At 38.4% G+C, this 19158-nt stretch overlaps 1 protein-coding gene across 3 annotated transcripts in view; it reads right to left on the reverse strand.

The window, feature by feature from the left end:
• Positions 1 to 2168: 2168 nt before the first annotated feature.
• The window catches only part of LOC136850264 (uncharacterized), a 30361-nt gene continuing 13371 nt past the window's right edge, over positions 2169 to 19158 (reverse strand). For 2 of the 3 annotated variants that reach the window (XM_067123941.1, XM_067123940.1), the window contains exon 2: positions 2169 to 5150. In XM_067123941.1, coding sequence (XP_066980042.1) covers positions 2761 to 5142 — 2382 coding nt within the window. In that variant the 5' untranslated portion in view covers positions 5143 to 5150 and the 3' untranslated portion in view covers positions 2169 to 2760. Of the gene's footprint in view, positions 5151 to 18185; positions 18374 to 19158 lie in introns of those variants that run through there. The other variant, XM_067123942.1, reaches the window with a different exon arrangement.

Raw genomic sequence — 19158 nt, forward strand, 5'->3', positions numbered from 1 at the left:
CCTTTTGCTCGCAAACTTACATAATTGTTTCGTAGCGAATGCTTGACCCTCTCATCCTCTTCCTTGTCTGAACCAACACTGTTCGCTCATCACGTCTTGCTTTATCCATCAAAATCCTACCATAAATCCTTCCATGATATAGCTAGTAACTGCATCGTCCTATAATGCAGTCTCTCCAGTATCACCTATACCCTTAAAAATTAACAAAAGGAAAGAAGAAAACTTCTGACGAGCGCTCTCCAGGTTCCGAGCACAAAGGATTCTCTCCTGAGTCAGCAGTTAAAGCATGAGCATAGCCTTGAGTATGGTGGTGATTTTCCCAGGGGCCAACACCTTGACGAGAAAGTTTACTGATATTCTTTCTCTGGAGCCTCCTCATAGTACGGGAAGCAGTTCCTGTTGAATGTGTGTTAGCAGGAAGAATTAGTGTTTGAAAATGATTTGGTTGTATGGAAAGAATGGAGGACAAGAGGCTGGCGAAAATCCTACCACTCTGAATAGACAAGTGTGTCGGGGTTCGACACTGCTGGAAGTATATGAAGCCACTATTGCTCTGGGGGTTTCCTGCACTTTTGAGTTATCCATTATTCAGGTTTGAACATGAAGCCTATAGACCCCATTCCCGGAATAAATTCCACCAGGTAGTTTGAGGAAAACCAACCCGTTTAGTTTGGTGTGATAGTGTTTCGTAGACTTAAATGAATCATACTTCTCGGCAAGATGGGCGAGTGAAACAGCAGTACTTCACATACTATACTATCTTGCTTTTTACACCTAAGTTTGATGATTATACCTTGGATAAAATGGCCTAATCTGACTATTAATCCCAAAGGATTGTTATAAAAGTTGATTGAAGTCGTTGTGTGATAAACCTGGAAGGTGATCGTGAAAAATCTTAACATTGCCAAATTATGCCTTTTGCGGAATAATCATAAATAATGGCATAATTTTTTGCGTACTTTTATTTACACGCAGCATTTTTCGCCGTTCGTCTGCTGTTTTACTGATTTGGGACTATCGTGTCACATCATTACGATAATTCTATTCGTCTTAAATTACGACTTAATGATTCTTGAAAGGTTTTCCTATTTGCACTCGGGCAAAAATCTCTGCGAGATCTAACAACGTTAATGGAGTCTCTGTCTTCAATAATAGTAATAACGATAATAATACTGATAATGAGACACATTGCTTCAGCTTTTAATATGCCTAATTCAATCTGCTTATCTTCACGGATTAGAATTGAAGGGTTGACTTTATGCTGTCTGATCTTTCTTCTGGCAGGTTTAGTAGAACTGATGAGCTGTGGTGTCATCAGATAAACGATCAGAAAATGTCAAATCAATATCAGAACTGTTTTGGAGGCAAGATGTTTAGTCTATTACAACACCTATAATGAGGCAGATGTTGCATTGGCAATTAACTCAGCTGCAAACAATATAATTAGCTTCATCAGCACTGTAAGTGGACAGCATAACTCAGCCGAATTTATCTTAGGGTCACATAGGTCCTCTGCCATTTGAGAATAAGCAAGCACGAGAACGGCCTTCGGATTTATACATTGCAAGTTGCTCCGTGTCACGGAATATAGAATTTAGGGGGAGCCATATCTTTCAAATCAGAGTGCAACAAACCAGTTCTAAACACCACAGGATAATCTCTCCAAGCAGAAATCTTTTGATACAGTGCTACCACACAGTAATATCTAAATACGCTTTGAATTAACATTCTTTCGATTCATGTTATTAGCCAAGTACTTTGACATTTTCTCAAAAACTCCATATAACACTTAGATTAATCCAGAAACTGGTGTTACTTCTACAGTCATTTATAGTACTGTAATCTCACTTGAAGTGTTTAAACAAATGTACTACCAGATATTAGATTTTAATCGGTGAAAATATTTCCTGAGAGAATATTTTATTGGTATCAGTTTGAATATAAAGTACATAGTACATGTAAATCTTTTATAAATTCCTAATTACTGTTACAGCATGCCGTCAATATTGCATAAGCCTCTATCTGTATCTATACTGCGAGCATGCATTCTGTACAAATTTACAGTACAGTACTTCCAAAGTTCAGTGTCGTATATAATTTTAAATTATCTTTTGTCAACATGACTAAAACTAAAAGGCATATCTTATTCAAGACAAGAAAACCAGAAATACATTTTGAATTTATATTAGAAAATGTAAAAAACTGTACATTACACACTATACATCATCCATACATAAATACACATCTTCCAGCTGTATTTACAATCTTTCTGTTTATTTACAACTCTTAAGTTCAAATCAATCCTTTGTTCATCATTTATCTTTTCGAGATATACAATAGTTATATTGCCCCACACTTGGGAGTATTTGAATTTTACTAAGAAACGTAAAAGAGGAAGACTTTTCCCTTAAAACAACTGAACACTTGACAGTTTGATAAGACAAGCTTTTATTACACAGGGGAAACTAGATACCCAAGTTCTAACAGTCATCAAGTAGGAAGACAGTTTCCTAAATTTCTCATAAAAAAAAAACTGTGTATCAATCACATCATAATGCAAGAAACTTCAAGTATCACATTTTAATAAAGTAGGCACCCTTAAGAATTAAATACAAAAAATAAATATATAATGTCCATTGCAACTACAATATATACAATTGATTGAGCGTGTACATCTGCCTGGCTACAGAGAAATCATCTTTGGTAACTCAAATTTGCTGATAAGCCAGAATCCTTACAGCCGACCATAACTAATGTAAGTTACAAATGCATTGGAGGCGCATGTGGAAACATTCTCTGTCCATTATTATGTAAAGGCATATTTTGCCAAGGCCCATTATTCATAGGAAGGTTTGGCCTGGGTGGTGGAGGTGGACCAAAAATTCCTGGTCGACCAACAAACCCGTGGTTGTTCATGGGTCCCATTCTGTTGTTCATGTTAACAGGCATATTACCCATGGGACCCTTGCCAAAATTCATATTTGGCATTACACTACCCATCCTTGGGCCCTGGTAGTTCATATGGCAGTGCATTCCAAATTTATTGTGAAAATTAGGATCATATGATCCATTTGGCATTCCCATCCTTGGACCAATACCCATGTTTCTATAACTGGAATTCATGTTAAAATTGTGTTCTACATTCATATGGTTTGGAGGCATACTTACTCTTGGATCTCTTGTGTCTGAAAAAGATTGCGGCATGGAATGGTCAACCCCACTGACAGGAGCCATGGGCTTTCTGGGTTCAGTGACTGCAATCCGAGGATCCATAATTGCACTCTGTGCTACTGATACCCTTTGCTCTGTATCAGAAGTTCGTCCATGACTTTCTAGGGCGTCATGATCCATCCCAATTTTGGATTCAGATGACATGTGTAAATGATCAGGGGAATTTCTCAAGTTTGAAGAATCACCTAAGGTGGTTCTAGGATCTCTCGTAACAGGCCTGCGTGGATCGCAGGTTCTCATATCTATATCTCCAGCTGAACTAAAGCCTTTATCTAAATATTTCCGCAGATCTGTATCAGAAAGACACACCTGGTTGGGGTCTGTTGGTGTAGAGCGGCTAGATGATGGTGGAGATGGGGGAGAAGACTCTCGGTGCGTAGATGGGGGAGGTGAAGACCGAGATGAGAATGCAGTCGAAGCAGATGACGTCGAAGAAGGCCTTGACAAATTTGCAAGATTCGTGACTAGAGAAGAGCTAGATTCATGAGGAGGTGTCAAGCTATTGATAAACTCTTCTGTGACATGTGGTGCCAAAGTCCTAGTCAAGTGTTCCCTAATCCCATTAACATCCCCCCCAGAATAACCAAGCTGGGATAACAAATCATCTGGATGAGAATCTGGGACACTCTCCAAGCAATATAAAACCACTTCCACAACACGAGGATGATCTAAGCGTTCATAGAGGGCCCTCTCTTTATCTGAACACTTCTGTAAAAATGGCTTTGCTGCATTAGAGGCTTTAGTACTTGTGATAAGATTTTTCAAAAATTCAAAATTGCTATTGACAGTAGATTTTGTGCTCTTATAGCTCGACTCCCTGCTTCTTTCAGGAGTTGACCTCCCTGATGTACATGGCGAACTTCCTTTGCTTGAAGGTTTCTCTTTACTCAAGGAATGTAATTCTGGGTGGCTGAGTTCAAGGGACGTTGATTGTGGAGGTGGACTGTGCTGAGGTGGTGGAGACTCTGATTTAGAATTCCTTGCTTCTAACGACTCTCTAACTTGCAGAGATATTCGAGGATCTTTTGGAGTTTGATTATTTTCAAAGTCTTCAGTCTCCTTTGGTAATCTTGGGTCTCTTGGAACCCTTGGTTCTCGTGGGTCAACTGGTGGCGTTACTCCACCTTCATCATCAGAACTGTTCTCATGCCTTGGTTTTTTGTTAGGAGGAGAATTTCTTCCAGATATGATGTCATCACTATTAGGCAACTGTGCTGGTCGTTTACGGCCTTCTTGAGGGGGTGCCCATTGTGAGAGCATTCTGCGAGGCACACCTACAGTGACCATCATCTCAATGAGACGACCTCTGACTGGAACAGAGTTCGTTCGTCTTAAAATACGAAACAAGTTCCTTTGAAGTATTTTGTTCAGTGACCTCACATTATGGTCAAATAATGTTGGGGGTGGTGAACCTATCTGTTTCTCTATAAGTGAAACAACTTCTTCCCTGATGTCTGGCTTGTAACATGCAACTGTAATGATTGCTCGTGTTGCTACTATGAAAGAAGACCCTCCAACATATGGCGTAGTGAGAAGCTTTACCAAGCAATCAATGCCTTTGTTAACCAGAGACATTCCATCTGAAATAACTTCAGGAAAACTGGAAAGGTCGGCTACTAAATGAGATACCAATGCAGCTTCTAGAAATCTTACAATATGAATAATCACTCCTTCATTTTCAGCTCCTGCTAGCATGTTGATAATCTGGTCTGCTACTCCTTTTACGGCAGGCCACGCTGCTGTGAATGTCGTCTCTTCAAGATCCCCGGATGCTAAAGAACTGACTGCATGACGATATACATTGGCAAAAACACGGATGATTCTCTTCACTACTGTTGGTTCTGGGTCTTCTAATAAACCACCTAACCCGTCCAGTAGTTCTGGTTTTCTTAACATGGCCTTATACTCCATTGTGAAATCTGAAATAGAGAAAAATATAAACATTACCTACAAGCCACAAAGAATTGTTTCAATTTATACAAAAAATTATCAATAAATAGAACAGAAATCAACCAGCAGGGACTCTTTTGGCTACCACACACACGAGAGAGAGAGAGAGAGAGAGAGAGAGAGAGAGAGAGAGAGAGAGAAATGGTTTCACCCTAGCGGGGCGAGGATTACCCCACTGAAGTCCTCACGCTTTTAATGTAAAAATTTTTAGTAAACAAAGCACACACACTACTAGTTTTTTCCTCTCCTTCCTCTCTCCACCCTACAGTCCGTTGAACCTACTCAGTCAAAAGAGGGTGTGGGGAGGGTGAAGCTGCGTGCCAAACGTTTAAGCGTATAAGGCAACAGACTTCCTTTTCATTTTTTAACAGAACACTTTATTTGAAAAACATCTAATTTTAACTGGGGGCAATACTGTAATTAAAATATTGCTAGAAATAGTATTTGACATTGCTACAGTAATGCCAAATCTGCCTTGGCCCTAAGGGGATGGCGAGTAGGAAAGTTAGTTTTGGGTCAGTAGCTTCGATCAACACGTCAGTTAAGAACTTCTATAGATTAACACATGGGACAAAAACTAAAGAAAAAAGGCAAAGAAATTTGAATTACCAAACGAAGGCCGAGCTTTTACACTCATGAAAATAATGTGAAAAACGCAGTCCAAAATAATGAATTTTCATAATTTCAAATTTTCATTCCTGACAGGAGTTAACTGGGGATGGTTAATAATTTAATTTCTGCTCACCCATCTTTACGTAAGATGATAGTTTATCGTTTCCCCAAGAAGCGTTAACTCTAGATTAAGCGGATTGTGAGGAAAAAATGGGAAATACTACAGGGGGTTATAACAGGTCAAAGTCGAAGGAAAAGGTATCCACAATCCGCGAGCTACCTTCGAAAAACGGAAATATTTCAAGTGTACAAGACGAATTAGGCGCCCTTTTGACTGACCTCTACTACATTTGGTACCCACAACAGTTGTCAACAAGTAGGAACCTAATTCACAGGGTAAGTCAACAGAGCCACACCTTAAGGGAACGAGCACATCTGCTGCTCTTCGTCCGGTTCGACATTCGAACACCTGTTCCTATTGTGAACTTTGCAATACCGCCAAGCTACGAAGATGGAAAGGGAGTTATTAATATACTGTTGTGGAATTTATTTGTCTACACCAAACTAGTGCTGAACTAGCCTACTCACTAGACTGACTCCACATTAACGAAAAAACAAAATAAAGACGAAGAACTATAGTACCCGGCCAAAATCGAAATAAATAAAAAAATTTCATATCCTAAAAACACCAAAGGAAGGTTAAAACTATCCTCAAAAATTTATGAAGGGTACAAAGGCTACCGCCTTTTTGTTATTCAAGTAATTGTAACATCTTAAATATTCGGTGTAAACATCTAAGGCACATGCACATGAACCAAACGCAGAGAACAGCAGAATCAACAGGTTATGGCCAGAAATTGGTTTATCTCCTGCCAAAGAACTGACTATGGGCAAAGGACGGCGCAGATGCAATTTAATGATTTCATTCAGAGAAATTCTCAAACTCATGTTAATGATAAGTACAAAATTATTATATTTCAATATAGGCCGAGGTCTGTGTTATCTTCTTTTCTTAAAGCTGATTTATCAGAAGTCATAAGAAACTGACCTCGTAGACCATGACTTTTATCAATCAGATGTATCTGTCTTCACTGCAGCGTTGAATTATATTGAATTGAATATAGAATTTAGGCCAAAGGCCAAGCACTGGGACCTATGAGGTCACTCAGCGCTGAAACGGAAATTGACAGTAAAAGGTTTGAAAGTTGTATCAGGGGGAAAACCTTGCAGTTGCACTATGAATCAATTGTTAGGAGAGGGTGGAAAGTAAAATGAGAGAAAACGAACGGAGGTGCAGTAAAAAATAATGAAAGGGGTTACAACTAGAGCCGAAGGGACGCTGCAAAGAACCTTAAATGCCTACAGTGCACCGCATGACGTGCACTGACAGCGCTTTTCCCCTACGGGAAGAAAAGACAAACGATTCCTCGCTGACATCGGGTGGGAGTAAGCCGACTGCGTATTCGACGTAAATGCGAAAGCGACCTATCAACGAACATCTGGATTCATTGGGATGTGGGAATTATCAGACGCAAAAGGCTTTCCGCAAAATCGTTTCCCCGAAGCACACACTGGAAGAACTGACAGGTGTGGCGAGGTCCCTTTTATAGTTTCATTAATCGCTGCATACCCCTACCGAGTACTATATAATTCTCTAATATGCTAACCACAGACCCAGGTGAGATTAGAAGGAACCCTTTCCCCATCTCCAACACTTGTTAACGAACTGGACTAAAGAATTGTGATTTAAAGAACTACGAGCGAACAGCGATGGCTAACGGAACAAAACCAATACATTTCAAGTGACTTTTGCTCTCGTTGACGAAAGTGAAAGCGGCACTGGTCTACCTTGTCAACAGTTGTTCGCCACAGAGAACGTTCACCCGAGTAATTTTTCAAGGCTAATATGGTTTACGGGTGTTCCAAAATTAATTTTCAACGTCCAATATCACATACTATGCGACTCAAATGCTATCAACATCATACCTTTCCTTAGTCAAGAAAAAGACCTGCTCAAGTTGCGACAAACCATAAACACCAGAGAATGTTCAATTAATTCTAATTTACTAGTCCCGCAAAGCGTCATAACCATACAAAGGACCTGTTGAAGATTTTAAATTTCTCTTCGTGAACTCTAGACTCACTTCCTTCACGCAGAAAACTGGCGGAGGTATCAGAGTAAGGAACCGAAGTGGCCTTCCCCCACATTCCCTCTCAAAAACTTTTCATTTCATTCGTGGTGTGATCGATAGCGTTATCGCTCAACACATGAGAGGACCCACATTCACACTCGAATTCAGAGAGAAAACCTTCATAGCATAGGTCTGCTCGGTCAAAATATCTTCGTGCCTCTGCTAACCTAAGCAGAGTTATGCGCCTAATAATTAATTGCCTGTGACTAGTCACACTACGTTGGGAAAGGGCACGGCCTGGTAACGTCATCCCAGAAGACACTTCGAGAACCGAAGGATAACACGTTCAGGGACCAATGCCCTTCTAAGGGAGATGTACCAAAGGGGAAAACAAAAATATTCGTATCTCCTACGGAGGACATTTACGTCTACAGCTTCAAGTTCTGCATCTGTCACAAAGAATCGTTACATTTTATTACTACACAAAGCTCATTCCTCTAACTTATTCTTCTAATCTAGTTTCTTATTTACACCAAAAAACACCGTTATCAAAAATTTATTTCCTCACGCAATTTTCTTATCTTTCTAAATTCCTAATGAACAATGCCTCACCCCCGCAATTTCCTCCTACGACCCAAGGCCATCACGGGCACTATTCACACTTATTTCACTCTTTCCAAGGAATATCTTTATCAACATTATTATACATATACTCAACTTTCTGTTGAAATAAAATCTAGTGTCGATAAAATGTTCACGAATAATGACGCAAACCTTTCTGAGGCTCTGCATAAGAAATTCAATACCATGATGATTCGGTGCGACACCCACCCTTGTGCGTTTCCCCCGCAAATCTGAACAAGACACAACCCTTAAGATTTTAACATAACTGGATCATTAACGTTTTCCAATAACCAATTCTTAAAAAGCCAACTCTTCATATTGTCTAAAACTTTATTTGGAGCACTTCAAAGATGTCGTTATCACAAATTTATAGCACGAGGCCACTGGTTGGCTGGCAAAAATGATCTCTGCAAAAGGGCCTCACGTGGGAGCTATGACGACTGCATCTCTCAACGCAAACTTTGTCATCTACTGTGTAGTGAAGATTTAATCCCAAAGCAAAACCTTACCAAATCACTGTACTGCATCTTGACGATGACCTTTTTTAGCGCTAAGTTTTTATTTTTTACTTTTGCTACGCCAAAATAAAACATCGATTAATTTGGATCACTTGAAACAGCTCTCAGTTTAACAACCTATATCTTTTCCGTTTTAAACTTAAGGAAATTCCAAACCTGCACTTCCATCTTCAATACTATTTGATTATAAAACTTGTTAAAATGTGGAAAATTCGATCATTACTCGCATATCGCGAGTAGAAAGTCCCAATGCCTTTCTCATAATCTCTAATTTATTCCTCTGTATATTCTCATAAACATGGCTGTTCCTCCCTGATGTATATGCAACAAATCTCCCAATGACCTTGCTCATAAACATAATACTATATTGGAAAACACTTCACTGAGGTGGCTGAAGCGACAATAATCAAATTTTTATTTGCTATATGTATAAGTATTGGTTGACAGAAGGAATTTTCTTTCAGGGGGTACGATACTCAGACTTTTTGAAGATCCTCGTAATTCTCAATTTTTTATGTCTTTGTAATTCAGTGTTCCTTAAGCAGCTGTCGTGTTTATAAAGACTTATTAGGACTAATACGTCCAAACATATTTCTCAAGTTGAAAGAAACCCACGGATGTCAAGCTCTTGTTCATATACTGTGTATCATGGAAAAACAGCCATGTTTATGAGAACATGGAGGAATAAATTAAAGTATATAATATCTATGTACATGTATATAATAACAACGCAAATTCAGCACTAATATTTTTGTGGCAGAAATTTTCGGCTTTACGTAATTTTCTATTGTGTTATTGACCGCCAACGTTCAGTAAAAATCCATTTCTATCTATCACTTCATTTCCATTTTTTCTTATACAGGTAATTCCTTAAGATACACCCAAAATTATAATCATGTGACAATTATAACTTGGGTGTTTCCTAAGAACTTTACCGGTCTTCTGTCATGACAACAACAGTGAGTAGCAAAGTGTATAGGAATCAATATTGTATGGAGAAATAAGAATGAAAAGTGAAGAAAACGACAGAAAATGAAACGATACATAAAAATGGATTTTGACGGAACGGCAGCAGATAACTCAGAGAGAAAGCTACATAAAATCGAAAGTTTATGACAAAATTATTTGTGCCGAATTTGCGCTGATATTCAACTATAATATATATATATATATATATATATATATATATATATATATATATACATATACACACACAGTATATATAATATATATATACAGTATGTATATATACATATATATATATATATATATATATATATATATATATATATATATATATATATATATATATATATATATATATAATTATAACCAGTGCCACATTCATCCTTTCGCTTGTGAATAAAGAATGCCTCCTTGCGGGTATTAACCCGGGATGTATCCACCTTTACGCGTCACCTACTCGTAAGTGCTAGTACTAAACATAGCGGTAGCTCCTTGGGACGCCGTGTTTAGTACTAGCCCTCGGGGATCAAAGTATTATATACATCCATTTCTATATGGTGTGGTCAACAAACTATATTAATAAATGATACCTTCGTGCGGCCGTCTACTTTACTTAGCATGAGTTTACCCTGGACTTTGACAAAGGTGGATACATACCGATTTAATAACCTTCCTGTGTGGGAGGCTCATTAGTGGTGGAGTCAAAAGCTTTCTGGAACTTCGGTTCCAATACCTCTACTAAGACATCCTTTCAGCATTTACAAGTCTTCCTATCTTTCCTTTTCTCCCTCCCTCTCCACCTGAGACATTCTCGGATGGGAGTAGTAGAGAAAACCATTTTTGGTAGGCCACGCGAGTCTAGCGACGAATCAGGAAGCAACACATAGCCCACGATATTGATTCCCAAAATTTAATTGACAGCGGGAGCAACCGAGTGAGAGGTGTGAACACGCGTGATTTTTATATGCACGAGAGAGAGAGAGAGAGAGAGAGAGAGAGAGAGAGAGAGAGAGAGAGAGAGAGAGAGAAATTTATTTTGTACTCTTCTAAGAATATGCACGAAACCATACTATAAACAGTATCAAATACGTCGTATTTAAGTCAGTGGTCATCGTAGCATTGCAGAAAAAAATCGAAGGTGCACCAAAGGCAAATCACTCCAGCGTCATACACACAAGATCGAGGAGCGGCCAATGCCACGTTTCCACGTTACCTCACAGATAGGGGAAGCTCGTCTCCCCTGACCCTCCCAAACGATCACGTGACTCTCAGTACACATCACTTAAAACCCTATCAAATGACGGAGGGGCGAGGAGGGGGTCCAGACCAACGACAATACGTGTTGGTCAAAGGAAGCGGTAACAAAAACTTAACTCTCTTCCCGAGCACCTGTAGCTACATATGGAAGTTCTTGGTTGCTAACAATCGTGAAAGGGCGTTAAAGACAAAAATGAAATGTAGATATTGTAAATGAACAGCACTACAATTATCACTAATTCGTCCAAGCAAACATACACTAAGAATCTGGTCAAGCGAGTTGATCACAAATCTCGATACAATTAATTTAAAGAACCCTTCTGAGGACACAGTATGATAACATAGTTCTTGACAACCAGACAAATCCATAACCTAACCCAGAACTCCTAAATTCAAGCTGATATCCCATTCAAGCATGTCATTAACTTGACTTGGAAAATGAAAAAAAGGACGGACATTCCCCCAAGTTGAAAACAGCGACCAAATCAATAACTCCACGCTAAGCAACACATAAAATATGGAAGGCAGGAGCAAATAACACTTGTAAACTGTGAACAAAACATTGGCCTTCAGTGAACGTAAATATCGATTTCTTCCAAGTACATACGTTTGCTTGCGTTTAATAATCACGAGAAATTTTACGTTTCAATATATTTTTTTTTTGCTGAACTAATTTTAAAGGATATTCATTGACCAGTATTGCACCAAATGTTCTGTGTGCAACTATACAACCAAATTCTAGTCTTATTGACCAAGGATCTAGTTATTAATCATACCCATTACGGCTTCTGTAACTACTGAGGCCGTTTAAAACCATCTCTCGCTAATTTTGTTGAATCCATTCAGAATTTGAACACTAACGTAACTGTCACCTGCTTAGAATCATCCGGGTATTTGCCAAACTCATTTCCCAAATTTGAAAGTGGATTCAAACCTCATTTGAGCTATTTAAAGTAACTCATCAGCCATATTTTTTTTTTAACATTTCCTGAATATCGTAACAGCAGCTCAATAGCCATTAATCACTGAGAAAGCACAAAGCTCTACGGGGACGATATATCCAATGCTTCAATCGGTATCCCGGTTTCCAACATGGAATTTTGTTTACTAAAAGGTTGGCAAACATTAATTTTGATTTTCTTTATACATAAATAGGCAGCTTACTCTAACATGAGGTGGCTCCCGAAAAAAGGCAGACAACGATCACTGGCACTTGAACACACTTTCAACTCCCGAATCGTAGATGAACCCTATGTTCAGGAAACTTTCACATTTGCCATTATAATTATATATATATATATATATATATATATATATATATATAATATATATATATACTGTACATCTACTGTACATGAAAACTCTGAAGCTACATGTCCAAGCCCATTCGTACAAACCTACCTTTCACCTCTTCCACAATCTTACCTCCAGAATGTTCAGAACCTTCCTTTAAAAGAATCATATCGCATCATCAGTCAGCATTTTACGTACTATTTTCCCCACTTCTACACTTCGGAACTGTATACTGCCCTAACACGCCTATAAGCAGCTGTTTACCACTACCTTCATGCATTTATACTTCTCAGATTTTGACCACCTCAACATTTGCCCTTATTTAGTCAACACACACACTTCCAGTCAAACAAGAAAGTTGGCTCCACAATTTTCTAAAACATTTACTTCTATACACAGTTAACTGGTTCTGTAATTTTACAAAAGACTTTATCAAATGCCCTTTCTCTAACTTCTTGCATCGTTCCGTATATATAACGATAATATACAGCCATTAACAGAGCACACCCTTGTCTCAGACTGCTTGATAACCAACTAACTAGTCACCCCATGCTTACAAGAAAGTGTACAGTACTTGTTACAAAAAATTATTGCTCTTATCTTTACTCCCGTATATATAGCTTATACTCCCTCCTAGTCGTCAAGACTGACTTTCTTCTCCCTTTATCTATCCTTCCATAATCAGTCATACATTCTAATTCAAAATCCTAAAAAAAACCTCTCATTAACAAAGTTACACTATGCCCCTATAATTTTTAAACTACCATACCATCATTACCACTACGCTAAGGAACAATTATCATATTTCCTTCAGCTTCTTTCCCACACCCAGATGCAGTTACAAAAACCCAGGTCAGTCAACTGTGCCACTATACCTGGCATCTCGCTTATTACCCCATCAACTTCTGGTGTTTTTCCATTGTTCATCCTCTTTAATCGCTCTCCCAGCGTCCTCACCGATCACTCTCACAAGACTTCCTCACTTCTATTCTCCCACATTCAACAAAGATTTAAAAACTCATCCACTGACCAGAACTGCAGGCTCTAAAAACAAATCTCCACATGTACATAATTTATCCACTGATCCATTTCCTCATTACTTTCTGAATTTAGTTCCCTGTTTTTTCTGATGATAGAAATTCATTTCTCGCTATAATGTGGTTCGGATTCCACAATAAGCTGTAGATCCCGTTGCTAGGAAACCAATTGGTTCTTAGCCACGTAAAATAAGCCTAATCCTTCGGGCCAGCCCTAGGAGAGCTGTTATTCAGATCAGTGGTCTGGTTAAACTAAGGTATACTTTCTTTTAATGTCGAACAAGTCCTTATCATTCCTAAAACCCCTGCTGCTTCTCCAAATGCCTGCTTCCCTCTCGCCTGACTTATCCCATTTTCCTGTAAAATGTCCTATACTGCTTTCACTATTCCTTTATTATAAAATTCCATATATATATATATATATATATATATATATATATATATATATATATATATATATATATATATATATATATAATATATATATATATACACATAAAATATCGTGTCCAATACCAAAAGCCAGTAGTAACATAACGTTCGCTAGACTACTAAATTAGGCTACATAGAATTTGAGTATAACTTGCAAGAGTGACAAAAAACGTGACAAGCACTAGTATGTTCTGCAGCACTGGTTCTCTATCACTGAATAAAAACAAAATTAGTTCTAAGGAATAATGTGATGGGTGACCATTACTGATACCAGCAGGATGGCTTTGAGATCGTGGGAACGATACGGGTTACAATGAACGAATAAGTTGTTTGGAGCCGTAACTGCCATGGTCAGAATGAGGGCCTAAAGTGGGAGGGGAGTTACGAGGAAGGAAATCGCTGAAAAAGTAACCTTATGTCATGAACACCACCGAGGATCACGGTTGAACCTCCTGTGCAGGCAAATCCTGTCTAAAAATAAAACGTCCACTCCATCCATACTTTGTAACGACGTCCAAAACTTATAGCCATCAACTTTTGAACGTTCGCATAAGAATTATTCAATGGCGTTTTCCATATCCGCATCTTTGATAAATTGCGACTCGGGAAGATATATAAATTGAAGTTTGTGACCAGTAAAATTTCAGTATAAATATGTCACACAAATGAGTCAAATTTCAGGATAAGAACAAGGGGACGTGAAATAAATTCAAGAGTGAACCCTAAGAAATTACATTAAAGTCTGAAAGGGTAAACCCTATGAAACCATGTAAATATCTGGTTCATTTCAGATGTGATCTAAGGTCAAATAATTGATGTCGGTGACTCTTAAAAATCTATAACTGCCACGTGATATTTTGCTACTACCCTAATGCTACTTAGACAGGATCCAATCCGAAGACTGTGTCATCTGTTCCAGACATTCCATCGTACATACAGGGGCCTCTAAATCCTCTCCACTACCCGAAACCATTGCAAACGATTCAACAATGCAAAAACACGCAGCCAGATATCAACATATTACCGACTATGATCACGCTCCAACCAACTCACACTTCAAAACAACTGTAGCACAAAATGCAAGACTACCATAAGACTGCCTTTTCTGAATCCAGCTAAGTAAGTTACATGTAAAAAGGCCACAGAGAGAGAGAGAGAGAGAGAGAGAGAGAGAGAGAGAAAAGACATTAAAATTTCCCGGTATGTATCCGCCTTTGAGGCGTATTCAATACAAGCCCGTTTAGGATGACCGTAAAAATATAAGCAAAAGACTGCAAATATAAAAAACAGTGACCCCTAAGAAATATTAGTCCTAGATAACCACCCCCGAAAACCCTTGGGGGTCACCATCTAGTAAAGATCCAAAATATTTTATTACTTTCATTGCCACCATAAACTAATGTGACTTTTTCCCGTAACTTTTTCTTTCCCAGCCAAAATTATGACTTTGTGACTTTTTCCTGTGACCTTTTTAACGGCCACCCCTTTGCTAACCTATCAATAAGTTACTTTTCCCTTCCCAGGGCAAGCCTCATGAGCCATTAGTATTACAGGATATTTCTGGCAACACTCAAGTCCCAAAATGGTTTAGAGTTAAAAAAAAAAAAAAACCCTTCATACAATTTCTGAGTGCATATCACACAATAGAAACGCATAATGCATAACTCATGTTTTTGGGGGGAACTGGAATGCAGAAATTGAGCCAAAGGCCAAGAGCTGGGGCCTTTGAGGTTATTCAGCGCTGAAAGGGATATTACCAGTAAGAAGGTTTGCTACGTGTAACAGGAAAACTTGGCAGTTGCAATATAAAAAAAAATGGTTAAGAGTGGGTGGAAAGTCCGACGGAAGAAAGAGAATATGAACGAAGGTATAACAGAAGGAATGAAATGAAAGAGATTGCAGCTGGGGGGCCAGGGGACGCTGCAAAGAACCGTAAGTAATGTCTACAGTGCACCACGTGAGGTGCACTGACGGCACTACCCCCATACTGGGAATTACTTTATAAGAAAAAAAAAAAACTCAATAACGAACAGTTAACCTTTAATAAAATTAATAAAATTAAAAGTAACAACAGAATTGACCTATGACGGAAAGTACTTCCTCTACAAAAGATACTGATCGAAGGCGAGATGGTTTTAACTGAAGGCTAAAGATGAATTTCCTAAAGAGAGTCCTTCCTAGTTTTCTGACACGAAGAAGTCGCTCGTGCTGGGGCAGACATCACTGCCAACACCAGATAACCATCTCCTCTATATACTAAAGAACTGCAACTATCCTTACTAGTTTTTTTTTTTTTTACCAATAGGCCCAGGTCCTGTTAACATTTCGTATACACTGTAGTTCAACCCAATAAATTACTGTTTATCTTCACCCGACTGAGGCGATTCCAAATTTATCTTATGATGAAAGAAACATGTGAGGCCGGGGGTCTACGCAGAGAAAATAAAAAATATCACCTTCACCATAAAGGGGAATTCATCGGTCTCTTCTCTAAGATCAAGTTCAACCGTTGTTACGAAGATCAAGAATAAGATATTAATAAATCTGACATAGAATAAAGAACGGAATAGTTTCCACCATATTATTTAGTTCTCCCTTTGTAGCAATCAAGCTCTTCTGATGTGGCTCTCTCTCTTATGCAATTAGAAAACCAAGGGATACCCAAGCCTTTGGGATACAATTAAAATCTTAATCGGAAATTTTCATTGACACAGAAAATGCTAAACTATTCCTAAGTTGTAAGGCGTCTATTCTTTCGAAAGGTTTCAACTCTACGCTTTCATTTTCTTTATTGCAACTTGCCCCGATATGATTTCGAACAAGCAGCTTACATATTTTACCCTTATATCTAAACTTTATTTATTAAACATTACACACTTTTGAACTTAAAAATACCCATATATACAGTTCACGCTCTTCTCAGACCAAGGAAATTAAGTTTATTTCAACAACTATAAAATCGTCCGGATTTTAGGTACGGCTTGTAAGGTTTGGGTAAACAAAGTTCGTTTTCCCCTTCCACTGATATGCAGTTGAATATGAAATAAGGATAAGCCATACAGCGAAAATTTCACTTCCAAAATATTTCTTCCTTTCTCGTTTCTAAATACTCCTCTTGTTTCACACAATGCAAACGAACTTCTTTAAAAGTACAAAATCGAGAACAATTTCTTTTAGTAACCATAAGAACTATTTAAGAAATTGCAACAATCCTCTATTCAGTACCAGCAAGACAACCATATATTACATTGAGAATCATGGCACAAGACGATAAATCAAATTGTCAACTTAACCAAGGCAACAAAAATGGTCAAGATGGAAAATATTAACAAAAAATTACCAAGGTAAAAGTAAAACCCTTAAGTTATTTTTTCACAGCAAGGTGATTATAGATGTATTGTCCTGCCCGAAAAACAGCGCACTGTACTCAAAGCTGGATTCAGGTTTAAGTATGAGTTCAGGATTACACATGACTGAAAGTTTCCTTTTCTTCTTTCACCAGTTCCATTACCCAAACTTCACAATGAAATCATAAGATTTTACATCAGCGACTTAAGTTTCCCTCAGGCCAAGTTTAAACTAGAGTGAGAACTCCAAGTATTCATATTTGTTAATGATTTCCTAACAACGTTGGAATAATGGAAATGCAAACCCCAGACCAAAACTAACAAGATTTCCTTCTTCCTAGAAGCATATACAATTCTGCAACCCTTAAGGAATCAACTCTGTAAAGGGGCAAATTAGAAAGAAAGGATCCCTGAGCAACACACAAACCAGAAGAGCTGGCGACACTTGCAACAATATAACAAGATAAACAAGGGTCCGGCACCCCCCCCTAAATCCCACAACAACTCACCCCACCCTCTACATCTAAGAGACTGTGATGAATGTCACGTGCCAATCAAGGGTACTTTAGACGGTCATACAACGAACACAGTGTGGACAGGCGGGTAATGCTGACAACCACATCAACGATTAGGAGACATGCGCACACGCGCAGAGAGAGAGAGAGAGAGAGAGAGAGAGAGAGAGAGAGAGAGAGAGAGAGAGAGAGAGACTACGTTGTACAGTTCGAATATTTTTGGGATGAGGTGATCTCAATAATTATGGCTACCTTGACTCCTGTTACGTACATGAAAAGGAAATTTATAAAGAGACTCTTTTATTTAGACGACTCCCAACAGTGATGGGATCGATCAATAAAGCTCAGGGGTGGTCCTCTGGTCGTCAGCAGGTGAAAATACTGGTCTGCAGCCGTAGCAGCAGCATCTGATGACACCAGTACGTCATCCACCGAGTCTCGGCAGACAGATATGAAGCTCTGTTAAAGAAAAGACGTTAGCATTTTCATCTCAGTGACAGTCCCTTCCCAGGAATGAGACAACTTTTGGGGAGAGAGAGAGAGAGAGAGAGAGAGAGAGAGAGAGAGAGAGAGAGAGAGAGAGAGAGAGAGAGAGTTACTGTAGTAACAAACCTTTCAAATGAAATGTGTAATAACAAGCAGGGAAGAATAGTACCCGTTGATTACAATCGCCAATGCAACTTCTCAAGGAACAGCATAAACTAAAATTTTTTCCAATATCACCTCCCAGCCTAATACTATTTAACCTAACCCTTTTTTTTATTCTTTAAAAATGACTTCACCAGGTCATAACTCGGTGTACAAAGATATGACGCACTAAGAGACCATCCTAATCTTATCTATTCGCCGACATGTGAATCATTTGGAATTTTTCTTATCAGTGGTTATCAGCTAATGATACTGGGATCAGCTACATTCCAATATTTTTCTACCCAGTAACAATTTTGCTATTAATTTCTCAAGTCCACGTAGCCACTGGCAGTCCGTTAATTCTCCAATTTTGAATTTATTAAGCAAATCTAGATCGGCAAATTACATGTTAATTACGTAAAATAACTACTCAAATTTGCGAGATATGCAATCGGAAAATCATTAACAACTTGAAGAAGCAAGAGCAAGTATGGTTATCGAAATCAACTTCTCATCGTAGAAAGTATAAAAACACGTGATACAATGCTACGGGAAATAGCCATTACTGATTACCTAATGAGAGAGAAAAAGAGAGAGAGAGAGAGAGAGAGAGA

The sequence above is a fragment of the Macrobrachium rosenbergii genome, chromosome 21 (genome assembly GCF_040412425.1).
Source record: "Macrobrachium rosenbergii isolate ZJJX-2024 chromosome 21, ASM4041242v1, whole genome shotgun sequence".
Classification (NCBI taxonomy): Eukaryota; Metazoa; Arthropoda; class Malacostraca; order Decapoda; family Palaemonidae; genus Macrobrachium; species Macrobrachium rosenbergii.